The 26,234-nt window shown below is 58.2% G+C and overlaps 2 protein-coding genes across 5 annotated transcripts; one reads left to right on the top strand and one right to left on the bottom strand.

The window, feature by feature from the left end:
- The first annotated feature begins 770 nt into the window (after positions 1-770).
- On the top strand, positions 771-2,304 carry SH3BGRL3 (SH3 domain binding glutamate rich protein like 3). The gene is made up of 3 exons (XM_036118399.2): positions 771-943; positions 1,594-1,761; positions 1,886-2,304. The coding sequence occupies exons 1-3, from the start codon at positions 896-898 to the stop codon at positions 1,949-1,951; spliced, it is 282 nt and encodes a 93-aa protein (XP_035974292.1). The 5' UTR covers positions 771-895; the 3' UTR covers positions 1,952-2,304.
- A 710-nt stretch (positions 2,305-3,014) lies between these two features.
- On the bottom strand, positions 3,015-24,915 carry UBXN11 (UBX domain protein 11). 4 transcript variants are annotated; one of them, XM_036118394.2, is made up of 15 exons: positions 24,818-24,915; positions 20,095-20,200; positions 19,274-19,302; positions 18,566-18,664; positions 16,281-16,381; positions 15,736-15,790; positions 15,217-15,287; positions 12,856-12,982; positions 6,392-6,606; positions 6,023-6,100; positions 4,990-5,107; positions 4,754-4,857; positions 3,494-3,567; positions 3,279-3,419; positions 3,015-3,199 (listed from the first exon to the last, which is right to left on the bottom strand). In XM_036118394.2, exons 2-15 carry the CDS (start codon positions 20,163-20,165, stop codon positions 3,031-3,033), a joined length of 1,452 nt encoding a protein of 483 aa, XP_035974287.1. In that variant the 5' UTR covers positions 20,166-20,200; positions 24,818-24,915; the 3' UTR covers positions 3,015-3,030. The 4 variants fall into 4 exon arrangements, with proteins under 4 accessions (XP_035974287.1, XP_035974288.1, XP_077929735.1 ...); XM_036118395.2 differs by having other exon boundaries at positions 19,274-19,299; XM_078073609.1 differs by lacking the exon at positions 24,818-24,915 and adding an exon at positions 24,481-24,786.
- Positions 24,916-26,234: the final 1,319 nt, after the last annotated feature.

Raw genomic sequence — 26,234 nt, 5'->3', positions numbered from 1 at the left:
GTCCAACCCCAGACACAGCCACGCCTCCAAATTTGGGCTGGTTTTAAGAGTCCACTCCCTCTGAACCCCCAAAATTTTGGGGGGAGCAGGAGCAGCTTTAGAATGCCATCTGGGATTGAGGTTGAGCTAGGGCCACCCTAAGACCATCTGTGGATCTTTAACAAGGGTGGGCCAGGCTCTGCCTGCACCCTTCTAGAGCTAGCAGCCTCTTACCTTGGTCTCCATCTGGTGCCTTGAGGGTGTGGCCCTGTCTCTGGCCACCACCCTTCCTTGTCTCAACCTGCCTGAGTGGAGAGGAACTTCTGGGGAAATCCAGCAGGGGCTGTCCCTGCTTTGGTGTGCCAAGGGGTTAGCCAGGTGTGAGGGTCACCTGGGGGGCCGTAGGAACGGGTCCCTTGGAGTGAGGTTCCCTAGCCAACGAACTGTAGGTTTCAAACAGCCCAAGCCTTCAAAGCTCTGAGCTGCGCTGCGCTGTCGTGGCAGCAGGGGTGGGTAGCTGGGTGCAGCAAACCCCGGGGGAGGCTGAGGAGGCGGCCTTTCCACACCGTCACCCCTGCTCTCCCTGGCCTTTCCGGCCACCCAGGCCCCTCCCCAGCCTCATACTGAGCCCCAGATCTGGGAAGGGCCGAAGGGGGCGGCCTCGCGCGGCGCTGGGGTCCTCGGCGCGCGCGGCCTCTGCGGGGGGAGGGGCGGGGGCCAGCGGTGCGCAGGGCGGGGTCGCGCAGGCTCCGCCCCGGCCGCACGCCTGCCCGTGCCGCCCATTGGTCCCGAGACTGGTGACTCGCGGGCTGAGCAGGAAGGAAACCGCTCCCGAGCGCGGCGGCGGCGTCTCCAGGCCGTGCAGCTGCCGCTACAGCCGTCCGTCCGCCTGTCGGCTCGCCAGTCCAGCCACAGCATGAGCGGCCTGCGCGTCTACAGCACGTCGGTCACCGGCTCCCGTGAAGTGAGTGCACGCCCGGGCCGCGCTGGGGTCGGGGGAGAGCGCGGGCGGCGGTGTCTGGGCGCTACGGCCCGGCGCCCGAGACCCACCCCCACCACCCCAAGGGCGGGGGCGGGACGGCGGGGGGAAGGGCGACGAGATGCGGGGCTCGGCCTCCCGGGTCGGGTCCCAAGGTGGGCTCTGCGGCTCAAACCCCTCCTTTGGGCATCCTGGATCCTTCGCAGCCCCAGCACAAGCTGCCCACGCCCATCCCGTCGCTCAGACACGCACTCTCTGCAACCCCACTACCACTGCGAGCCGGTCCTGATCGTGCCCTTCCTCCCCTCCACTTTGTGTGTACCTGGGCGGGGGTGGCCCCTTACCAGCCTCCACCCAAGCCTGCCCTGCCTTCCCCTCGCTGAGCTCCTGGTTCTCCCCCCACCCCCAAACTTTATCCCACTTCCCTTCTTCGTTCTGACTCCCCTCCGCATGGTGGTCCCTCTCATCCTGCACCACCGCAAGCCTGACTCATTCTCCTAACTCCCTAGTGGCCAGAACGCTGGCCCAGGGTGTGGAGGGGGACAAAAACCACTGGCCACAGTCCCTTTCTGCCCAGGGTTCCCCCATGAATCCTCCAGCCTGCTCACTAACCCCTGCCCGCCCTCTACCCCCAGATCAAGTCCCAGCAGAGCGAGGTGACCCGCATCCTGGATGGGAAGCGCATCCAGTACCAGCTAGTGGACATCTCCCAGGACAACGCCCTGCGGGATGAGATGCGAACCTTGGCGGGCAACCCCAAGGCCACCCCACCCCAGATTGTCAACGGGGACCAGTACTGTGGGGTATGGGCCCAGGGGGTTGGGAGTGGGGAAGTGTAGGAGGACTTCTCCTGAGTCAGAGGTCAGAGTCAGACCTGAGACAAAACACCAGCACTCAGGTGACCATCTCTCCCCTCCCCTCCCCTAGGACTATGAGCTCTTCGTGGAGGCTGTGGAACAAAACACGCTGCAGGAGTTCCTGAAGCTGGCTTGAGCCCACTGGACTCCGCCACCACGTTCCCCCCCACCACCGCCCGGCCAGGAAGGACCTTAGGACCAACTCCCTGTTATTCCTAACCTGACCTTGGAATCGCTCCCCCTGCAACCCAAGCCCCTTCTCCCCTCTCCTCTGTTCAAAGGCAACATTCCTTACCCACTAGTTTCAGAAATTGTCTTAAGCAACAGCCCAGGTGCGGGCTGTCCTCAGCCAGGCCCTGAGGCTGCCACCCTGCCTGGCACTGGCTGATGGGTGCCTTTGTTGGTTCCATTAGCCAGGGCTCTGCCAAAGGCCCCGCATTCCCCGTCCTGGGAGCACCCTAGAGACAATTAAATGTCCCATTCCATTGATGCCGTGTCTGTTTGATATGACCTGGGCCTGGGCCCTTGCTTGTGCTGAGGCTCTGCTCCTGTGGGCAGGTAGGTTGAGCGCTCTTCGGCGTGGCAACTGTGTGTGTGATTGTGTACGTCTGTGGGTGTATGTCTGGCACGTGCATTACTGTGCGGACCTGCGTTTCTGGAAACAATGTGGGTGGGTCACCTCCTGATGCACACGCATGTGATAGTGTCCTGACACGCCCGGCTTGGTGAGTCTGGCACATCTGTATGCCAGTCGGTAATGTGTCCAGGCCATGTGGCCGCCTGCCCGTGTTTCAGCAGACTGGCTCAAAGTGTGTGTCATGGCAGTGGGTTCACAGCTGCAGTTCTGCCAGTTTGGGGACAGTGGCTTTGTGCAGAAAGTTGAGGAAGTGTCCCCATGTGCTGTGGTTCTGTGCCTATCTGTGCACAGGGATCTGCCGGTGGCACACTTGCACGGGAGGTTCTTGCACACCAGCTGAGGCTGGGCTGGAGCCCGCCTTCCCTCCACTGGATCTGTTTAGCCCTTGTGGGGAGAAAGAGGAACCTAAAGGACAAAGACCCAGCAGCCAGGGCCGCCAGCTGGGGCTCGAGTTACAGAGGGGGCGGGTCGGCACCGCCCCCTCCCTGGCCCAGCTGGGCCCCCAGCCTTCCCTGGCGTCCAGCTGGGCTGCCCCGCCAAGAGAGCCTCGCGGAGCAGCCTGTGTGGGAGCGGGCGCTTTATTTGGAGTAGGGGCCGGGTCCTGGAGCAGGCGGTGGGGCCCGACTCGCCCGAAGCAGCAACGCTGCATTGGGCACCAGGCCCGCGGCCTGCAGTGTGACCGTGTCGTCGTGGTAGACCGTGGGTGGAAATGTACTGATGATCTCGAAGGTGGTGGCGTCCACAGCCCTGAGGACCGGTCAAAATGGATCAGGCCGGGTCCTGGGCCCAGAGACCCCTGTAGCTGCCAGCCCCACCCCGTGCCCACCTGGCCTGTGCGAGCAGGGTGCGAACATCACCAACAGTGTCCTCGGGCCGCATCATCAGCAGGAAAGCCTGCTCACCATTCTCAGACTTGATGCGCAGCATGGAGAGCAGGGGCGCTGTTGACTCGGGTGACTCTTGGCTCCTGTGGGCCTAGAGGCCATCAGTGCCCCCTGGTGGCCCAACCCCAAGGGACTCACCTCTTCACTATGCCCTCACCTCTCCCTCTCAGCAGCCAAGGCTGGTGTCTCCACCACGATCTCCTGGATCCGGGCAGGCAATGGGCAGCAGTTCTGGAAGGCATCGAAAGGAGACAGAGCCCTGGGCCCTGCCAGAGACACCCTGCCCCCAACCCTGAGAGGGGACTTCTCCCTAACCAAGGATGGATGAGACCAGTGAGCCAAAGGGGGAGGAAATGGAAGGGAAGCTTTGGGAGGCAGCCCCATCGTTCCCCTAAGAAGCCTTAAGGTTCCTTAGGGTAGTGGGGGAGAGAGAACCCCACACAATGACTGGGCTGGAGGCCTAACCCAGCATGGGTCAGGGAAGGCTTCCCAGGGGAAATGACACCTGAGCTGTGACTAAGGATGAGGAGTCCCTAGAAATGGAATGGGGGCAAGGGAAAGAACCCCTGGTCAGGGGAACCTTCTCTGGGAGATGATACATTTGAAAAAGTGTTGGCAGTTCATGTGGCTGAAGCTGAGAATCAGGTTGGACTGGAAGAAAGAAAAGGTTAGATATGGGAAGAGGACCAACAAGGGATGGTGGGCCTTGAGCGCCAGGATAAGAGCTTGGCCTTACCCAAGAACCACTGGAGGGTTTCAACAGGGAGGACCCAGATTCAATTTATATTTTACAGAAGCACAGAGACTGCTGGGGGAGGGCAGTTGGCAAGGCAGGAGTGGGGGTGGCAGGCCAGCGAGAAGCTACTGCAGGTGTCTGAGACAGCCATCTGGGGCCAAGTCTAGGATGGTGGGCAGTGGGAACGGAGAGAAGAGACTGATTCGGGAGGAGTGCTAGAGATGGACAGATCAGACAGACTTGGCAATGTGGAGTGAAGGAGGCAGAGTGGTAGGAAACTGAGGTTTGGTACCTTTCACAGGTGGAGATGGGGGAGGAGCAGCAGGATGGGGAGGGAGGAGGATGATGTGTTCTAAGGGCCAGGAAGGGGGATCCAGGACTGAATTGGGTGTTCTGGTCTGGACCTCAAGGAGGTGGCCCAGGCCTTGGGCTCACCCCTGGCCTAGACTCCGACTTTCCCCCTCTTACAGCCACATGGTTGCCAACCCAGCCCCTCTCTGGGTGCCAGCCCAGAGCCCTCCCCAGATTGTTTTCAGGAGATGGCGGAACTCCCGAGAGCCTCATCTATCCATGCAGGCCCTCCTCAGCAGCCCCTTGAGCCTGAGTCTCCAGACAAGCCGCTGCTCTGGCAGGTTGGGCCAGGGAGCCCAAGAAGGCTGGGGGAGCTAGGGCTGGCCTCACCTGCAAGGTGTCCCGGATGGGTCCCCGGATATCAATCACCTCGCCTTTCCGGATCACAAACTTGGGAAGCCTGTTCAGAAACTTCTCAGCAGTCATCCTGGAGCCTGCAGGGAGTGCATTGGGAGCCTTGGCCTGGGGAGGGACTGTGAGTGATGGGTGATGGGTGGAGGAGGCCACCCGGAGCCTGTCCTGCACAGTGCCCCCACCACCTGGCTCAGCCTCAGGGCCAAGCTCACCTGGGCGCTCCATCCTGTCCAGGGGCTTGTGAATCCTCTGTCGGCCCACCACGCGGCCCTCACCTGGGAACGGGTCCAGCCCGTTCTCTGGGTAGACCTGATTGCGCAAATCACTCACCTGGCAAGAAGGAAGGGCGACAGCGGTGGGCCTAGACCTTCAGCCCTGGGCTCCACCCCACACTTGCTGGCCCAAACAGAGGCCTCCTCGTGCCCATCCCCCACCCCCACCAGGAATAGGCTCAAGGGACAGTCTGGTGTAATCCCCATTTTACAGATAAAGAAACTGAGGCCCCCAAGAGGGCCGGAGAGCTGCAGTTCATGCTACTGTCCCCCACCTGGGCCCGGCTCCTGTAACACCCCTCGCCATGCCAGGTGGAGCCGCTGTCCTGACATCCTCCCCAGACAGCCCCCCTCAGGAGCCAGCCAGGGAGCGAGGACCAGGGTGTTAGGTGAGGGCATGGACTGCCTCAGACACCCCCGATCATGACTCACACGGTTTTCCAAGCCCAGGTGGTGGCGGCGCACACTCCCTCGCGTACCCCTGCTGTGGTATGATGCACCACCTCGGGGATGCTGCTCACGAGCTCCCGCCACCGCACCCCTCATCTCACCCCGACCCACCCCTGGCAGCAGGGGGCTGGCTCATGCCCTGTCCTTTAGTCCCAACATCTGCCCCCCAGAGCACTGCCTTCCACACCCATCAGATGGCTTCAGGAGCCTCTGGGGCAAGCCAGGCCACTTCTGCAGAGGACCTCGGTGACCCCAGGCCGGCAAGGTGTCCTGGATGCGGAGGGCAGTGCCTCTAGGGCGCCAGCAGGGGGCGCTGCCGGCCGCGTAGCCTCGGGCCGCCGCCCTGGCTAACGGAGCGGCCTCCCTGCTCCCGTCGCAGCCTGGCTGAGGCTCCCCCTCCTCGCAGACGTCACCAGCCTGGGGCTCCCGCAGGTGGGGTAGTGGCTTCCCACCTCAGACCGGGGATGCCTTCCCACCCCCTCCGAGCTCCTCACACAGGGTGGTTTGAGGAGCAGCCCATCACCTTAAAGGGGACCCCATCGGGGTACAGCCGCTGGAGCTCTGAGGGGAAGAAGCCATCCAGAATGTCTCGGAGGCAGCGCTGTGGCAGGGATTGGACGAGTGAGGCCCGGCTGGACCTGTGCGGTGCCTCCTGCCCCGCTTCCTGCCTGGCCAGCCGGCCCTGAACCCTGGCTTTACCCAGGGGGTCACGCTCTGGGCATTTTCAGGGCCCCAGGACTTGGGCGGGGTTGGGGGTGCGCTCTGCAAGTTGCACGTGGGCTTGGGTACCTGTGGAGGGTGGGTTGAGCTGCCCCCCCATCTCCAGCTAATGGTGAGTGAGGGCGGGCAAGGCCAGCAGAGCGGCCTGTCCCCCGCTCCCCACCACTCCTACCTGTGTGGAGGGGTCACGGAAGGGCCGGAAGGGCCCATCGAACATCATGAGGCCATTCCGATAGAGCTTCAGTGGGATGGGCTCAAGGACGCGGAGCCGCGCTCCACCGGGCATTTGTGTCACCTGGGTGTCACCGTCTACCACCAGCTCACTGAGATCCTTCAGGCCGGCCAGCAGCCTGTCAAAGTCCACCTCGGGGGGCGCCAGTGAGTCCCCTGGCAAAGAGGATGAACACCCATGAGCCTCTCTTCCTGGCAGCTGTGCCCCAGCAGCCCCGACTTCCATGGCCCCCGGCGTCCGCGCTAAGCAGTGGCCTCGGCATCTCCGAAAGCGGCCACCAGGCCGAGGGCGGGGGCAGAAGGACAGCTGCCGCCACCTAACAGCTATCTTGGACTGAACACTCACCTTGTGCTAGGGCCCTAATACCTACTGTGCCACTCTCTTCATACCAACCCCTTTGCCGTCGGGGCTGTCATCACCCCTGTTCTTCGGATGAGGAAACCACGGGTTACAGAAGGCTAATGGCTGCTCCTAGCGGAGCTCGGCCTGTGTCAGCTCTGGATCGTCTGTCTCGGTTCAAACCCCAGCTCCTCAGCTTCCACCTGTGTGACCTTGGTCATGTAATGCTGTGCACCACAGCCCCCCCCCAAGGGCCCGGGACGGTGACCGGGAGAGGGCCAGCTCGGAGCACGCACTCCGTCCAGTGCGTTATCGTCACCAACTCTACCTGGCACAAGCGGCCCTCGGGCCAACCCAGAGGCTATGACGCGGGAGTCACTCATCTCCATTTTACACATGAGGAAACAGGGCCACAGAGATGAAAAATGAGCTGCCCCAGGTCACTTGGCAAATTAGAGGAGGGGCTGACTCTTGAGTCTGCTTCTCCCACCCGCCCGCACCATCAGGAAGGGGAGGTTGAGGCAGGGACACATGGCTGTTGGGCGGGGGGGGGGGGGGGGGGTGTTGGGACAGCTGCTGGACGGAACAGATATGTGGCGGGCCTTGGCCTGTGCAGCTAATTCTGGGTCACACACCCCTCTGAGAAGCTGACAGACACTTTGGCCTCCTCTTCTGAAAAATGTGTTGCACACACAGGTGTGCCTAAGCTTCAGGGGGCGGCGGGGACAGCTACGACAGACGCCGGAACAGAAAGGCAGCAGGGCGGGTGCGATGCTGGAGGGGGACAGGCCGGGGGCCCGTCGTCGGTCCTTGAAGGGACCTGGCTCCCAAGTAGGTCCTGCCTGGGGCGTAACCCTACAAGACCTCCTGTTTGTACCAGGACGGCCAAGCCGTGGCAGGATGTGGGTCAGGACTCTGGGGGCCCAATTCCTCTCCTCGCAGCGGCAGGGGCTCTGGAGGGGTGGTGACTGTGCCAAGGAAGTAGACGCGGGTGGCGTGGTTTCCTGTTGCCTTTGTGGCTGCTCAAGGCCCCAGCTGGACGCCTCCCTCCCCTACATCTGTTAGGTTGTAGGGGCGGCACCTGCCCCCCACCTCCTCCTGGGGTCCCCTGGAGTTCCTGAGATGCCCAGAAAAAACTTAAAGAACATCCTGGGCATCCCTGGTGTGAGTCAGAACAATATCAAGCCACTTTTCTCTTCAACAATGAACTACATTCAGAACACACTGGTAAACCTAAAAATAACAACAGAAAAGCTCGTCTCATTGAACTCCTGCCCCTACCCCTATGTTCTTACAGACAGGAAAAGCGAGGCCTATAAGGGTCAGATGACTGGGCCCCCGGAGACCGCACCACGCTGCCCCGGGACCACTCGGATACACTGACTGCCAAGCCGGCTGCATCCTGCAGCCAAGGCTTTTCCAGGGAGCTGAAGGACATGGGGTGGTGGACAGTGGAAGGGGCAAGTGGAAGCCCAGGGAGGATGCCAAGAAGCAGCTAGAGGGAAAAAGTTTGCTGAGAAAGTCAGCCCTGGAGGATCTCAGCTAGTGGGGCTAAGGCTTCGAGAAGTCACGCGGGGTGGGCCTGGGGCAGTGGCCTGCAGGGAGACCAGGGGCCCAGGAGACAGAAGCGCAGCTCCGGGCAAACCAGGCCTGAGAATAAGGCAGGAAGCCTGGCATCAGCACCACAGAGCGGGGAGTGTGCCACAGAGGCCTGGGCCGTGGCCAGGTCACATGGCATAAGGCAGGTCAGAGGTCTCCTGAGGCATTTCCTCTCTGAGCTGCAGCTCCCCGTCCACGGCATGGGAGAGAGTGTGAACCCTTATCCCATCCAGCAAGATCCAGCGGGGTCTTGAACTGACTGTAAGGAACTGACTGTAAGGACGACTCAGTGAGTGTTTACTGCGTGCTGGGCACCTAGAGGCAGGTATTAGCACTCCCGTTTTAGAGATGAGGAGATGGGGCCTTGGAAGGCGACATGCTCCTGGTCATGCAGCTTTTGGGGCCCAGGTGACCCTACGCCTCTATTCTCGGAGACCACACAGGCTGCCTCTCGGTGTTGGTCCTTCGGACACTGCTCCCTGGGGTCCCTTTCTAAGGAGGGGTGTGGTGCAGGGGAGAGATCATCTCTGAGGTCTCATCCAACTTTGAGCGCCCATGAGTTTATTAAAAAGGAGAGTTGGGGAGGCATGGAGATCAAGACCAAGCTCCATGGCCCAAAGCCTGAGATCCCTGGAACCCAGGTTCCCCATCCTCTCATCAACCTGTTCCTCCATCACTCTCTAGAGCCATCCTCCCAGGGCTACTGCTTCCAAGCTTTGTGATCCTGGCTAAGTGGGCCAACTTCTCTGGGCCTTGACTTCTTCTTCTATAAAATGAGGACAATAAAAGTCCCCACTTCACAGGTGGCTGTGACGCTCCGAGGAAGTGCCTGGCAGACGGTGGCGGTTGTCAATAACACCCCACCCTCTCGCTCACCACCGGCACAGGGTGCTCACCCACCACCTCCTCTGAGAGGCCTTGCCGGGAGCCCCTGTCCCAGAGACTCGGCCTCCTGAGCGAGAGCCCTCGGGCCCACTCCGGAGCGCGGCACTAATCCCAGGCTGTTGTTCTTTCCCGGTTGCCCGTCTTTCCAACCACAGTGCGCACTCCTTGAATGTAGGCTAGAACATCCAGCCCTGGGCCTGGCCCAGAATCCGTGCTCAAGAAGCACATACTGGATCCATTCCTCCCTCCCTCCAGCCCACTAGTATGTCTGGAGCGTCCGAGCTCCGCTGGGCCCTGACAATCATGGCTGTGCCCACACCCAGAGTCCTGCCTTCCTCAAGCTCGTACTCGAGTGAAGGAGACAGGGTGACAGCAGCGACAGTGGCATGGGGTTAGGTACCGTGTGGAGGCCGCGGAGCCCAGACGAGGGCCAGACCCAGCCACTCTCGGCAGCTGGGTGGTAGGCCTGCTCTGGGCTGGCTCCTCACACCCGCAGAAGGGCCACCTGCGGCTGTGAATACCCAGCTGGTGCCCTGGGGCCCCAGCATGCCTGTCCCCACACCTCACACAAAGGCCGGACAGGAAACAGACCGGCTATCTCCACACGTCCGCATGCCTGGCCCTGCTCTGGGGACCCACATTCATCCTGCTCCTCAGCGGAGCTGGTGGAAAGAAATCAGGCCCTGAGAGTCTGGTCACTGCCAGGGTCACGGCCAATTCTCTGGCCCCCGTGGACGAGTATCGTGCCACCCATCCGCACCTCGTCCTGTGCAGAGGGTTGTCCCAGCATGCTGGACTGTCCAGGCCTGGACACCCAGGTACCCCCACCGATCCTGCACACGTGCTAGGCACTCTGCAGCCTGACAGGGGCTAAGCAAGCCCGGCTCAGTCATCGTTCCTCCACCATCAGTGGCCTGCGAGAACCTCCACGTGCACTATGGCATTCGATGCTCTCAGTGGCCTGGGCATCAACACGCCATCTCCTCATTTCACGGATGAGAACACGGAGCTCAGAGGGGACAGGGATGGGGGGAGGAGCTCAGAGGGGACAGGGATGGGGGAGGAGCTCAGAGGGTACAGGGATGAGGGAGAGGAGCTCAGAGGGGACACGGATGAGGAGGAGGAGCTCAGAGGGGACACGGATGAGGAGGAGGAGCTCAGAGGGGACAGGGATGGGGGAGGAACTCAGAGGGGACAGGGATGAGGGGGAGGAGCTCAGGGAACAGGGAAGAGGGAGCAAGGAGTTCAGAGCAGGCAGGGATGAGGGGGAGGAGGAGCTCAGAGGGGATGGGGAGGAGGAGGAAGAGTTCACAGGGGGCAGGGAAGGGGGAGGAGGAGCTCAGAGAGGAAGGAGATGAGTGAGAGTGGGGAGCTCAGAGGGGTTAGTGAAGGGGGAGCAAGGAGCTCTCAGCCTTGAGGCCCAACACCTGGCGATGGGGTGCACCAGAGCAGGACTGTCCTTTTCAAGTCTCCGCATACCCTGAAGCACCTGGCATCCTATTTAATGCTCAGTTAACTGGTGGGGAGGGTGGGGCGGGGTGAATGAACCAGCCTGAGGCCAAGTCCTTACAAGGCTTCCCCTTTGCTGGGTCCCCTCCATGGGCCAGAGAACCCTCCTCCCCAAGGCAAGAGTCCCCATGCAGGTGCCCCGGCCCACCGCCCATGGCCACCTGGGGCCCGCGGGGAGTGGTCTCCGACGCGGGGGCGGGGGGGGGGGGAGCCAGAGAAATGCGCCAGAGTATCAGGGCCAGCAAGAGGCGGGCTGTGTGCACCCGAGGGCCCTTGGGGCAGCAGCAGCCTGGCACCTGGGGACAAAGGCGGGGGGGAGGAGGGAGAAGCCAAGAGAGGGGTGCCAGGAGGAAAAGCTGCTGGAAATGAAGAGCATGTTCTTCAGCTGGCAGAAGGGCTAAATTGGGGCCCCCCGAGGCGGAAAGCAAGAGGAGAAGGATGCACAGAGGGAGCGTGTGGCCGAGTGGCTTTCAGAAGTTACTTTAGCTTTGAAGCACTTGGCTTCAGAGCCCGCTTATTCTGAGCGTAAACAAACAACACAAGCAGAACGAGGGCTGCTCTGTTTTCGGCAGGGAGAGGGTAGGAGCCACAGAGCCAGGTCCGGAAACCAGCTATCTGGGCTGATCCCCAAAGGGGCCGGGCGGCACCCACCCCTCCGGCCAGGAGCAAGGTTGCCCTCTGGCCGGCAGTAGCACCAGGCCTCTGGCGCTAGACCCTGGAACGTTCTTAGAGCACGTCACCTTTCAGGGCTCCACCTCCCACCCAGGACGGGGTGTCCCAGGGCCATCCCTGACTCCTCCTGTCTGCTCCCTGATGCACAGTCACCGAGACCACGGACTCCACCTCCTAAATCTGCCCTGCCCTTCCTCGCGGTGCCCACCAGGATCACCCTTCCGCTGGACATCATCTCATCTCCTGCCTGGACGACTGGAACCACCTCCTAAACGGGCTCTCCGCCTTAAGTCTTGCCCCCTTCACTCAACAGTCTCCAAACTTCTTAAGTGCCTCAGTTTTCCCATCTATAAAATGGAACAACCCCTGGTCTGTGTCAAGGCTATGTATGAAAACGTTTTGAAAGCTGCAAGTGGTGTACAAGTGGGAAGTGATGTTTTTAGAGCAAAGCAGTGAGGGAGTCATGCCCTGAGATCTGGGGGGATCTGGCCAAAGCTCAGGCCTGAATGGGAGGCAGGACTCTCATGTTTTGAAACTTATGAAATCAAGACGGTATTGTCATTTTCCAAACACTCCCCTTGGGAGCCATGCTCATCCATGCTCCCGTGAGCCTGCCACTGCCACCTGCCCGTGGAAAACAAGAAAAGCCCCTACTTGTGGGGCCGATGACATGTAAGGTCAGTGCCAGGTGCTCCGCATCGACCCCACGGACTCCTTCAACTCTGCAGGGAAGAGCACACCCCCGTTTACTGATGGGGACTAGAGGCTCAGAGAACAGAAGTCACGTGCCCAAGTCCCACCTGGAACGGGCGGTAGAATGGAGATGAGGACCCAGGTCTGACTGACTCCAGAGCCTGGTGAAGTACCTTCTGGGCAATCACCTCCATTCTTTGAAGAGAATGGACCTGGCTTTCAGAAACGGCCAGTTCTAGGGCCCCTCATCTGTGGGGTGCATTCCTCTGGATCTGAGCAGTCAAGTTCAGAATAAAGAATGGAGGAGTCCCGGAGAAACAGGGAGAGGTCAATGGCCTGGCTACAAGCAAGGCTAAAAAAGGAATGCAAAGAGGGGATCGAGCCTGGCACTGAGGGCAGCTTCCAAAGCAGAGGACTCGTTCCTTAAAAACTTTGGGATGGACAACATTTTGTAAGCTTTGGAGCCTGAGACAAATGAGGTCTTCTTACACCTCGTATCTCTGGGTGTCTGGAGCCTTTGAAAGGTGAGCAAGCAGAGGGTCTGAGGCAAGACCAGAGGAAGAAAGTGGTGGCAGGTCAGGTGGTCAGTGATGTCCTCCCTGCTCCTGGGTCAGGGGCACGAATGACATCGCCTCTGGACAGCTGCTAGCCCAGGGTGGTGTTGGAGAATTCCTTTTGTAGGAGGGACCGAGGGATCCCGACTCTACCTGGTTTCCAGAACTTCTTGGCTGTCATCCAGTCCCTCTTGCCATCCTCTGAGTCTGACTGGTCGTCTGAGTCCTCCTGGTCCACGGGCTCGCCCACCCACTGCAGGCCATAGTCACCAAGGAACCGCTGGACGGAGAGAAGGGGCAGATGCGGGGGGCGTGGTCAGCTCAGCCCCTCAGGGAGCAGCCAGCAGCTTCCCGGTCCCCAGCCTCAGGCCTCAGCTCCCAGAGCCCACTGGGCAGAAGGGATGCACCCCCGGGGTCGTGGCTGCTTCCTGGCTGCGACCGCGGGAAGCCACTTCACCTCCTGGAGCCCCATAAGCGTGTGAGGAGGACTCAGTTAAGATCATTCACATTGAGTGCTTAAAGCACAGTGTCTGGGGCCAGGAGGACTTCACTGAAGGTGGCCCTGATGGCAGTGGGTCTGGCCTGAGCGGAGGAGGGGCAGGGACACAGGCTGTGCAGGACCGAGAGGACGTGATGAGCCACACACTGCCTCTCTAGGGCTGGGCCTCCCATCCCCTCTGCCGCAGGAAAACTTCTGACTTGTCTACATTTCCTGTCGCTGCTTCCTCGACTCCCTTTCCCTCCTGAACCCACTCTAACCGACCCCCATCTCACAACTGACTGGAACTGCTCAGGGGCAGCCACCAACGGCCTGCCCGGGGCCAAACCCAGCGGGTTTCCGTCGTCAGCCCTTCGGCACGTCTCACTTTTGCATTTCCAGCCGTCCATGTTCAGAGGTCTCACAGGCATCTCAACATGAACTCATCCCTAATGGTCATGACTCCGTGTCCCCACCTCCCAAACCTCTGCCCCTCCAGATTTCCAGTCTCAGTCAACGGCACCCCCTCCACCTGGGCCTCAGCTGTGGCCCGTCAGGCCTCTGAGTGCCACCTGCAACGCAGGCTCGAATCCCTCCACTCTGCTCCAGCTCCTGGCTCAAGCCCCGGCCGTCGCCCCCGGCAACTCAAACTGCGCTTCCACCGGCCTCCCTGTCCACGCCTCTCAAACTTTCCCATCGTCTCCTATCCTTGAGGACAGAATCCAGCCCCGCATGATGGATGGACGAGCCCTCCTGATGGTCCTTGCCGCCTCTCCTCCTTCTTGCTCTCCATCCACGCCCGCGCAAGTCTGTGTGGAGCCTGGCATCTCTTCTGCCTTGATCCTCATTCCTGGGTGCCCTCCTCATCCTCCAGATCTGCCCAATGCCACCCCGCAGAGTGGCCCAAACTCCAGCTCGCCTCTATCCTGTCACCCATCTAAATATCTAAATATTTTGTCATATGCTCTGTCCTTGTGTATCTGTGTCCTTGTTTATGTCTCTGTCCCCTCCAGCCTGTCAGCCCCGAGGACAGGGACCACGTCTACCTCCCAGCGCCTGGCAGGGTGCCTGGCACACAGAGATACTTTGTGTGAGTGAAATGAAGTAATCAATGTGTGAATGCCACCAACGAGGGAGCCGCGACCCCCTCTGCCCTGAAGCTGAGGGCACGCCCCCCCCTCCCGTGGCAGCCGCTCAGGGAAGCCTCCCAGGCTGCCAGCACCCTCAGCAGGCTGCTCAGGCGGCCCCAGGTATAGAACAGGCCCGGGAGGCGGGCGCCCTCAGCCGCAGCTGTGGCTTGGGGGCTGCTTCTGTGGCCTAAGTCCGGATGGGGCTTTTGAAGTCAGCTCTGTGTGGAGAAGGGGAGGTTAGACCCAGGGAAGGGCTTCTGGTGGCGGGGGGGGGAGGGCAGTCGCCAGGGGCGGGGGGCACTGAGGAGGCCTGTGTGCCCAGGACCCTCCCTTGAGCCTACGGTCCCCACAGTTCAGGTCCTGCTGTGTGAATGGGTACGTCAGTGGGGGCAACGGGTGGCACCTGGTGAGTGAGACGCCACGTTCAGAGGCAGGGGATGGCCGTGACCACTTGGTGACCACACACGGCCGGGAGCCACGCTAGGTCCTGGCTGTGCGGCAGTGAACAGGAGGAGAGCGGTCCCTGCCTCCGTGGAGCTCACAGTCCCACGGGGGAGAGTGAGGCCCCCTGGGAAGGGCCCCCACCCCGATTTGAGACTGAGGATGAGTGAAGACTCGCCAGGGGAAGGTGGGGAAAAAAATACTTCTCAGGGAGAGGGAACAGCATGGGCCAAGGTCCTGAGGTGGGAAGAGCTCGAGGTGGCCAAAGAACCAGAGGCAGGCCCGTGGCTGGAGCGGAGAGGCTCCCGGCGAGAGCCAGCAGGTCGGCAGGGGCCGGCGGGGTCGGGGCGCCAGACCCTCCCTGGCTCTTCCGACTCTGGGTCAGTCCTGAGGAGGGAAACCCGGGAGGGGGGCCGAGAGCCAGGTCCTGAGGGGCAGGCAGCCCTGCGCCACCGCCTCCCTCACCTCCATCTCGCCGACCTGCCGCTGGAGCCGCAAGCATGTGGTCTCCAGCTCCCGGAGCTCCGTCACCGGCCCTGCCGGGAAAGATCCGAGCGCTGTGGGGCCGGCAGGGATGCGGCCAGACCACCTGCGGCCTTGCCCGCCGCCCTGCCCTCAGGGCCATTTGGAGAAGCTGCCCCTCGAGAACTCGAGGGGTCCCCCTGAAAACTGCCTCTTGGCCTCTCCTGGGACCTTGAAACGGGAGGCCCGGACTCTCAGGAGACCGCCACCCCCCAACCTCATGCCCCTGAGGCTCCTGAGGGGGCTGTGGTCCTCCACACTTTTGATGGCGTGTCCGCACTCCGGGGACTCAGTCCCCCAGAGGACGGCACTGTCCTGGTGTGTCATGGCCGCACTCTGGGCTCGGCTGGCCCAGGCCCCACAACAGGGCTCAGCATGATGCTCTCCGAGCCCTGATGCCCAGGGGCCCCCGGCCCAGGGGAGGTGCCCCAGGAGGGCTGACCAGCCCACCGAGAGCCTTACCCTGGTGCTCCTGGAGCGTCTGCACCATTTCCTCCAGGGCCCGTATCTTCCGATCCTGCAGCAGCAAGACAGGGAGGGACAGGCAGACCCGGGGCTTGTCAGAGCGCAAGGGAGCCCCTTCCAGATGGGAAGACCCAAACCTCTTGCCTCTGTGGGGCACTGGGGAGTTTAAAGACCCTGCCCCTGCCCCCCTTTGGCACAGCCACTGCTCCTATCCCTCAGATGCCCTTGTGGTTCCACTGTGGCGAGGAGAGGCGGGGAGCACCCCCACGTACCCCGGCGCCAGCAGCCACTGCTGTCACCTCGTCTAAGGCCACTGGCCTTACTCAGCTCTAGAGAAGACCCTTAGCCTCTCTGCTCAGGTCACAGGGACCCAGATCAGCCCCAGGCCATACCTGGCCCTTGAACTGGGAGGTTCAGTGGGAGAGATGGTTCTAGAACCCACCCACTCTGGCCTATTGCGGTAGTAAACTCACTGGCCTCCCCAGCCTGGGCCCTTCCACCCCTCAGACCAGACCCTGGCCCTCTCCCCGCCGGGGTCCCACCTTGGACAGCAGCTCATCAGTCTGAGACCTCACTTGCTGCTCCAGATCCCGCATCTTCCTGGTCAAGGTGGCCACCAGCTCCGAGTCATGGGACACGGGGACTGCCAAACAGACAAAGTCCTGGAGCCCAGGCCTAGAGCAGAGGCTGAAGTGTGGGGGTCCAGTGGAGGGGGACAGGGATCCCCAGAAGCAGAAAGAAGAATAGTAATAGTAGCTGCCACTTAGGTAATAGAGACTGTCCAAAATACTTTGCCTATATCAGCTCATGCTGTCCCCACAGTGCGCCTCAGTTTTCAGGAACACTGCGGATACACGAGCGCATCAGCACGGAGGACAAGCAAGCACCCTGATCTGCATGTGGGCCCTCTGAGGGACACATGGCTCGGACTCCTCGAAGAGTAGTGTCACTTTTTAAAAAGGCAAGAACACTGTTCTAGAGATGTAACAATCAAATGCAGTGCATGACCCAGATTAGAACCTAGATCAGGAAAAACAATAGCTAGGAGCTAATTCTGGAACATAGGAAATCTGAGCGCAGAAGAGGGGCTCGAGAGCATCACCGAGTCATCCACATTCTTGGGTGCCGTCCCTGTACTGTGGGCATGTGCTTCCTTATTCGGAGGAGACGCTCACTGAAGCATTCAGAGGTGAAATGTCATGATATCTGAAATTGACTTCTAAATGGTTCATCAAAAAATATATATATTTACATTCATACACAGGTGTATATGGACAGAGAGAAAGCAAATTAGTGGCAAAATGTCACTCACTGTTGCATCTAAATGGCAGACATATGGGTGTTCACTGTACGATTATTTTAATTTCTTTATAGGCTAGAAATTCTTCAAAATAAAAAGTTGGGGAAAAGAAACCAAGAGAGACACAGAGGGAGGAATGGGCCCTCTCCTTCCCCTGCAGGCTGCCCTGTGTATGAAGCAGGATCTGCACTGGTCCCCACACAGCCACGTGGGCCGACATGCAAAGGATGGCTCAGTGGAAAGATGGAGAAACCTGAACTTTTTTTTTTTTTTTTAAGATTTTATTTATTTGAGAGAGTGAGAGAGAGAGTGAGCACGAGTTGGGGGAAGGGGCAGTGGGAGAGGGACAAGGAGACTCCCTGCGGAGCCCGACTCGGGGCTCATCCCAGGACTCCAAGATCATGACCTGAACCAAAGGCACACGCTTAACTGATTGAGCCCCGAAACCTGGACTTTCGATGACGTCTTTGAGTGGATGGATGAACAACCCTAGAGCTGCCTCCTGGACTTCGTGCTATGCGGGACAGCAAGTCCTCCTCAACGTTCATGCTAGCTGAGTAAGGGCTTTCTCTGCCTTGTAGTCAAAGCTTTGTAATGGCTATACAGACATCTGGACCCGGTCTGTGCATAGAGCGTGGATGAGCTCACGGAGGCAGCGGGGGGACAGAGAGGGGAGAACCCAGCGGAGGAGCATCACACTGAAAAGCTGGGAGGAAAAGAAGGAGCGAGCAAGGAGAGGAAAGAGCCTGGGAGGCAGGAAGAAATCCGAGAGAGCAGTGTCATGGTGGCCAAGAGCCCAGGGCGCTCTGAGAAGGAGGGAACGGTGACCCATGTGGAATGCTGCTGGGCAGCGAAGGGAGACAGGACAGGCAAGTCCTTGTTTGTGACCTCGGTGGGGACAGACACTGGCTGAGAGTGGGGTGAGGAGCAGACGCCAGGGGAGAGGCAGAGAGCGCCTGGGACGGCTCCTTAAGGGGAGGAGCTAGTTACTGGGGTCGCTAAGGACAGTGTCCCCAGCTGCGCTGCAGGACAGCCTGACTGTGTGCCGCAGAGGCTGTGGGGCCAGGCTCTTCTGGTCTCCTTGTCCCACCTCAATTCCCTGTCCTATCGCGTGGAGCGGTGTTTGGTGGAGGAATGCCTCCCGCCTCACAGACGAGGAAATGGGATGCACAGAGACTGTTGCTTACCCAAGGTGTCACAGCTAGGGGAACCTTCTAGCCTCATCCCCAGCTCCTCCGGGCTTGCAGTGGACTCTGACCCTACCTGCCCATGTCTCCCCGGGGCCCAGGCCCGTTCCACCCTCCCTCCTCTGGGAAGCTGCCGGGTGAGCCCCGTCTGGGCACCTCTGAGATCGGGGTCACCACAGCCCTTTGGGGACAGCGCAGGCCAGGCAAGGAGGGCTGTCTGGGGACCGGGGGCTCACCCACAGCAGGCAAGAGTCGGTCCATGCCTCTCTGGGCCTCGCCCCCTCTCTGAGACCCTCTCCTGCTGCTGGGGACCCAGACCCCTTTAGGCCTCTGTTCTCACCTTGTCTCCTCACAGGGGCACCTACAGCGCCATAGCAGGAAGGGACAGAGAGCCTCTCTTCTGAGCCAAGTCCGTTATTCAGCACATCTGCCTCGTCTTCTGCAGACAGGGATGCCCAGGTCACTGCTCTGGGGCTGAGGCCCAGAGGAAACTGGGACCCTGGGCTCTGGCCCAGGTGAAGCAGCCTATACTCTGTGCCCCCAAGTGTATGCGGATGGAACAAGTGGGATGTCAGGGAGCAATGATCCAACCAGAGCAGGCTTTCTTGCAATTCTCCCAGCCTGGCTCCCGGGAGGACCCGAGTAGCCGATGCCAGCCACACGGTGGCAGCGAGAATGGGGTTGGGATGCCAAGGTCTGAGCCTGCGGGAGGCGGGGCCGCCAAGCGAGGATGGGGCTTCTGTGGGGAAAGGCGGTAATGGGCTGGGGGAGGCTGTCAGGGGAAGGAGAGCTGGGGTCTGACCCCCATGGCTTCTTGGCACCCACCGGCCAACCCCACAGTGAGTGGAGGGCTTCCCACGTTAGCAGTGACATCTCTGCTAAGGGCGCGGGGCCTCTGAATCAGGGAGCTGCCACAAGTCCTGTCCTCAGGAAGGCGTGGAGGTTCTGACAGAGGGCACCATCCTGCTCCTTCTCTCCATCGGCACGACCCCAGGGACACACCACAGGTACAAGGTGGGGGGGACACGAGGCCAGAACCTGCACTTACCATCTCCGTAGATTTTTATCCCTTGCCTGCTGGGAACCCGGGCAGGAAGGAAAAGGAAGACAGACAAGTTAGGACCCTCTGGAATGTCATCAGGGGAGCGGCTCTGGCACTAGGTGCCCAGCCAAGCCTAAACGAGATGGAGGCTGGGCCTCTGCCTCCCGAGGCTATCTCCTCCCCGAAACCCATCCTTGGCACTGGGGCAAGCCAAGGGACAGGCTTCAAGGTGTCCCCTCATCCCAGCGGAGAAGGGCAGGGAAGGGCTGAATGAAGGGCAGAGGTTTGGGTGGAAGACACAAGAGCTCCCGGGCCCAGGAGCCCAGCCCCAGCTCTGCTTTGAAATGGCTGTGGGACCCCAGCTGCCCTAGATCTCCCTGGCCTTCAAATGACTCAAAGCGGTGTTCAGAAGAGCAAGGAGAGAGGTAAAAAAATGCTTCAAAAGGATGAAAGCGCGAAACAGATGTAAAGGATTCCCTTTACTGAGGGCCCAGCACATGGCGCCGGCCCATCGGTGTTGGCAAATGGACACCCAAACCGTGCGTACCCAGGGGCTGCGCCGCTCCCACCCAGCCCACCCCCTGGCACAGGGCACAAGCCCGCGTTCGCTCGGACATGCTGTGGAGCCTCTCTGTCTGAAGAATTTATACAGAGAAAGATACAGTGGTCAGGAAGTCTATGTGACTCCTTATTTTTTCCCTGAGACGCTAGGAGCCATTCTCCTAGTCCACAGGGGCCAAGAGGAGGCAGGGGCGTGAACACAAAGACCCCCCCGCTCCTCCCCCTCACCCCCCCCCCCCCCGCCCCGGCAGAGGTGGGTTTCTTACCCTGGATTCACAGGTTCTGACTGCAGGGGGACTCTTCGGGTCTTGCCAAGGGAGGCCAAAGGGGAGCTCATAGTTCTACTTCTAGACTCTAGCTGTCAGGGACTCCCTGAGAAGAAAGAAGGAAGTCAGTCCTCGCGGGCTGAGAGAGGGCCCAGGGCTTCAGGACCAGAAAAACATCCTCTTCCCTAGTTTCTTTTCCTGGGAAGGAGCACTGTCCAGGGAGCAGCACCCCTCAATTCTTCCCACCGCCCCTGTAGAGGTTTCTGGAGGCAGCTTGGCCTCAGGATCCCTGTGCCTGATGTCGGCCTGATCCTCTGGATATCCTGCTCTCTGCTCTGATCCTGGAGGCCCCTGGCCTGGCTGGGCAAGGGCGATGGGTGTGTGGGGGGAACAGAGGTGGGCCAGGAGCCCGGCACTTTCCCAACTTAGAGCCAGGACACAAGACTACCTAGAAGGTCTGGGGCTTTTATCCATCCTTCACGGAGCTGGTTGACACAAAGCTCAAGTGTCCCGTCCCCTCCTACAAGAACCCAGCTGTCACTCGGACTCTCAGAGCCACAGAGGGGCAACCAAGGGAAGGATGCGACCAAGGCACAGTCCGTGCGGAAGGGAGGTCAAGAGCCCAGGCTCTGCATAGGCTCTGCCGTCCACCAGGCTAACCTGTGCCTGCGTTTCCTTTGATATAAAGTAGGGATGGTGATAGTACCAGACAGGTAGGGTTATCAAGGGGATGCAGAGATGACATTCATAAAACACGTAGCCCAGTGCCACGCTAAAAGGAAGCACTTAAAAATGTGAACTGTGTGGTTAAGCGACTGCCTTCGGCTCAGGTCATGATCCTGGAGTCCCTGGATCGAGTCCCGCATCGGGCTCCCTGCTCGGCAGGGAGTCTGCTTCTCCCTCTGACCCTAACCCTTCTCATGTGCTCTCTCTCATTCTCTCTCTCTCAAATAAATAAATAAAATCTTAAAAAAATAAAAATGTGAACTGTGTGGGACATGTGGGTGGCTCGGTCAGTTGGGCATCTGCCTTCAGCTTGGGTCATGATCCCAGGGTCCTGGGATCAAGTCCCGCATCGGGCTCCCTGCTCAGTGGGGAGTCTGCTTCTCCCTCTGCCTGCCACTCCCCATGCTTGTGCTCTCTCTCTCTCTGACAAATAAATAAATAAATAAAATCTTAAAAAAAAAAAAAAGTGAATTGTGGGGGCACCTGGCTGGCTCAATCCGGTGGAGCCTGCAACTCTTGATCTCAGGGTTGTGAGTGTGAGCCCCATGTTGGGTGTAGAGATTACTTAAAAATAAAAAATATATATTAAATAAAATCTTAAAAAAAATTTTTTTTAATGTGGCTGTTGTGGCTTTTGTTACTATACACCGAGGACACTCATACATGTTCGTTCCCTTCCTTCTCTCTTCCTTCTGGAAAGATGAATGTACATCAGGGATAGAATGAAAGGCCACTACTCTATTCAGTGAATTAAGTATATTATGTGGCTAATATCTAGAAACCTAGAACCAAAAGACCGCCATCAGGGCCTGAATCAAGTCTTTTGAGGACAAATCCAAGGCAGCTGCCCTTTGAAAATGTATAGCATGGCCTCCCCCTGCCACTGAAGCTTCCCAGCAAGGGGAGCCGTGCCACCTGGAAGCAGCTTCTCTGTCTTCATTCAGAGTTTGGGACTCATGCCCCAGGCCTCGCGTTTCCTCACCCCCACCACGAGCCTTCCCGATCTGCCCCTAGTCTGTCCCCGTCCCTGCTGTCTTGTCCAGGCATCCTCATGGTTTGTGTGGCCAAGTGTGAGAGCCCCTCCTGGTTCCCTGCGCCAGTCTCCAGCCAGAGGGATCTTCGGAAACTTAAAGCTAACAGGTCACTTCCTAGCTAAAAGCTCCCAATGGCTCCTTCTCGCCCAGAGAAAAGAAATTCAAATTTCCGTAACAGAGATGATCAGGTCCCTGCCTGTGTCTCCTGACCTCACTCCCCCATCTCCCCCAACCCCACCTTGAGCCAGATCAGCCTCAAATGCACAGGCCTTGGCACACGCAGCTCCCCTGGCCTGGAACCCCTTCCTGGAATGGCGTCCCCACTCCGACCCGCACCCTTCCTTTGGTTGGGCTAACTCCTCTTTTTTTTGTTTGTTTTTGTCTGTTCTTTAGTTATATTTTAAGTTTTTATTTTTAAATTATTATAGATTCGCAGGAAATTAGGAAAATAGTACAGAGAGGATTTGTGTGCCCTTCACCCAGTTGCTCCCAACAGTGACACTACATGTGTGCATCCTTTTATGCTTTGTCACCCACATGGACATTCCAGGTAACCGCAGTCAAGGTAAAGAACTACTCCATCACCACAGAGATTCCCTCACCCTGAGGATCGCCCTCATGCCAACCCTTTCTGGTCACACCCGTACCATCCCCCACCCCTGGCAACCACTACTGTTTTCTTACTTCAAGAATGTTACATAAATGGAGACATACAGTATTGACCTTTTAAAAAAAAAACAGCTTTATTGAGATCTAATTCACATACTTAACCCTTTTAAAGAGTACAATTCAGTGGTTTTGAGTATATTCAGAGTTGTGAAACCATCACCACAATCAATCTCCAAATTCTTATCACCATAACGACCCCTCAGAAGAAACTAGTTTAAAAAAGACAGAAGTTAACAAGTATTGGTGAGGAGGTGGGGAAATTGGAACCTTAGCTGGAATGGAAAATGGCGCGGGAGCTGTGGAAAACCATCTGGCAGTTCCTCAAAAGGTTACCTTATGGCTCAGCGATTCTGCTCCTGGGTATCTACCCAGGAGAAATGAAAACTTATGTCCACACAAAAACTCGTCTACATGTTCACGGCAGCATTATTCATAAGATGAAATAACCCAAATGTCCATCAGCCAACGGACAGATAAAGAAGTCTGGTATATCCTTACTGTGGAGTCTTATATGGCAATAAAAAGAAATGGAAGTCAGGTCACCACATGAATGGACCTCGAAAATATTATGCTAAGGGAAACTCACAAAACACCACATATTGTTATGACCCCATTGATATAAAATGTCAGAATGGACAAATCTAGAGACAGAAAATAGATTAGTGGTTGCCTAGGGCTGGAAGCTGTTGGGGGGTAAATGGGGGTAGTTGCGGGCGCCTGGGTGGCTCAGTTGGTTAAGCGACTGCCTTCGGCTCAGGTCATGATCCTGGAGTCCCTGGATCGAGTCCCGCATCGGGCTCCCTGCTCTGCAGGGAGCCTGCTTCACCCTCTGACCCTCCCCCCTCTCATGTGCTCTCTCTCTCTCATTCTCTCTGTCTTAAATAAATAAATAAAATCTTTAAAAAAAAAAAAAATGGGGGTAGTTGCTAAAGGGTACAGTTTCTTTTTTTTTTTTTTTTTTTAAAGATTTTATTTATTTATTTTGACAGAGAGAGACACAGCGAGAGAAGGAACACAGCAGGGGGAGTGGGAGAGGGAGAAGCAGGCTTCCCGCGGAGCTGGGAGCCCCATGCGGGGCTTGATCCCAGGACCCCGGGATCATGACCTGAGCCGAAGGCAGACGCTTAACGACTGAGCCACCCAGGCGCCCCAAGGGTGCAGTTTCTTTTTAGACAGATGAAAATGTCTAAATTGATTGTGGTGATGGTTGCACAACTTCCATGAATATCCTAAAAACTGTTGAAATTTATATTTCAAAGGGGTGAAGTGAATAGTATGGGAATTCTATCTCAACAAAGCTATCACAGAAAAAAAAGGGACCTGGTCCCCAAACCAAATCCAACATCTTCCCTCAAGTTAAGTTCCTCCCACTTCCCCCTTCTTTAGGGGACCCCATCATCCAACCACAAAATTTTCCTCTCCTTCCTCCTCTCTTAACCCCATCCATCGCCAGACTTTGCAGATTAAACTCCGCAGTGTCTCCCATACAGTTCCTTCCTTCCATACCCACTTCGGTCATCCTCGTGGGGCTCTCCCTGCCCTTCCTTGGGGCTGTCACGATGGCCGCCAAGTGACTTCCCGGTTTCCTGTCTCACTTCAGGCCAATCCAACACACTGTCTCCAGATGAACTTTCCCACGGATGATAAGAGACCCCTGGGGGTGATGGCTGCATCTCCCTATCAGTCTGGGGACTCCTGAGCGCGGGACTGTGTCTCCTCCCTCAGACCCGGGGAGGGGGGGAAGGGGGGCGCTGAGGATAGAGCCACGTCAACTCCCCTCACATGGGGGCTTCCAGGGGCCAACTGTTGACTTCCCCCTCAGGCTGGAGGCTCATAAAGGTTAGACTGTCTTCCCTTCAGGCCGGGGCTTTGAGAGGAAAGCTGTGCCCCATGCCCCTACATCTTTAGGACCCAAGTCAGGGCTGTGCTTGACTGATTCATCCTCCGGCACACCTACTTGGTCTATTCGCACAACCCACGCCAGGCCCCAGTGCTCTCCAGCGCCGACAAGGCCCGGCCGGCTGCACGCCTTCAAGCCCTCACTCTCCAGCTGGAAGCGCTCACGACGCGACTTCAGTCACGACCTAACCCCTCCCTGGGAGCCGCGTCGCCTCCTCCGGCCTCCTCGCGTAGCCACGGTAGGCGGGGGCCCGAAGCCGCTCCCAGGACGCGGAAGCCTGCTGGGCCACCCGGCCGCGGGGCTCGCGGGTCCCGCGGGGCCCCGGGCTCTCGGGGCGAGGGCCCCAGCCTGCGTGCGGGACTCCGGGGCCGCAAAGGTTTGAGCCGGGACTCACCACGCACGCCACGGAGCCGTCCCGCGACGCCGCCATCTTGTTGTCACGCGGTTTCCCAGGCGACCAGGACCCGTGCGCTTCTCATTGGCTAATTCAAGGGGGTCCCAGCAGGGAACCACCGCCTGTGCTCGAATTCTATTGGCCCACGAATCTAAACTCTTCGCGGGACTGCAAATCCCAGAATCCACCGCCGTGAACGCCTTCGGAGTCTAGAGAAATGGAGGTTTCGTTTATACCCGCCCAAACTCCACCCCGAGAAAGGAAAGAACCTGGAGTTAGATTCATGAAGCCTCTGAAATCTTAATGTGCAATCCGACAGTGCAACCGTTTTTGCTAAATTGATTTGGGGGGAGATTATACCTCTGAGTCTCTTGTTTCCCCATCTGATCAGTCCAGTACATCTCGGGGGCTTTTTTTGAATATGAATTGAAATGATGCAAGCACTTAATAAGTGTTTCCTAAATCCGTATTTCTCTGCTCACTTCTTGACCAGATGGCGCCCTACAGGGATGCTCAAATCCTAATTCCTTTGTGTAAAAGTTCAGGTGAGACTCCCTTTGCCTTTTTTTTTTTTTTTTTTTTTTTTAAGATTTTATTTGACAGAGAGACACAGCGAGAGAGGAAACACAAGCAGAGGGAGTGGGAGAGAGAGAAGCAGGCTTCCCGCTGAGCAGGGACCGCGAAGTGGCGCTCGATCCCAGGACTCTGGGATCATAACCTGAGCCCAAGGCAAAGGCTTAACGACTGAGCCACCCAGGTGCCCCTCACTTTGCCTTTTGATAAGACATTGTCTTTGAGTGAGATATTTCCCCTCCCCAGCCTCATCTAAAAAAGTAAGATGTTAGGTTAGATCAACTAGAGGCAGTTTAATTAAGAGTATGGACTTTGGCCTCAGGAGTCCTGGTGCCTGACTTGTGTGTCCTTGAGCAAGCAAACCTTAGTTTCTTCATCCATACAATGGGGATAATACCCACCCTGCAGGGTTGCCCTGAGGATTAAATGAAATAATTATTCACAGTACCTAGCAAACACGCAGACAGAGTAAGTTTTCGAAAACATTTCCTGCTTTTAACTATCTTTATCATTATCTCTCAACTTTTCAGCAGTGATGATCTAAAAATAGATGACTTCTCTCAGGCACCAACTTCCTTACACCTGGGCTCAACCACCAAAACTCTTGCATATCTCAGACTGCACTTTGTAATATTTTCCATTTGACTTTCTAATCTACTGCCGTCAGGGGAGGGCCAGCTCCTTGAGGCATTCCTTACACACCAATTGGAAGCTGAAGGGAGCTACGAATTAATGAGTGCCTTCCAAGTGCCAGATGCCAGCATTATGAGGTTTACAGATGAGAAAACAAGCTCAGAGAGGTGAAGAGATTTGCTAAGGACTATGCAGGTAATCAGTAAAAGTG

Source organism: Halichoerus grypus, chromosome 5, assembly GCF_964656455.1.
Source record: "Halichoerus grypus chromosome 5, mHalGry1.hap1.1, whole genome shotgun sequence".
NCBI lineage: Eukaryota > Metazoa > Chordata > Mammalia > Carnivora > Phocidae > Halichoerus > Halichoerus grypus.
Note: the sequence above shows the minus strand (reverse complement) of the source record. Positions and strands in the feature narration are given on the sequence as shown.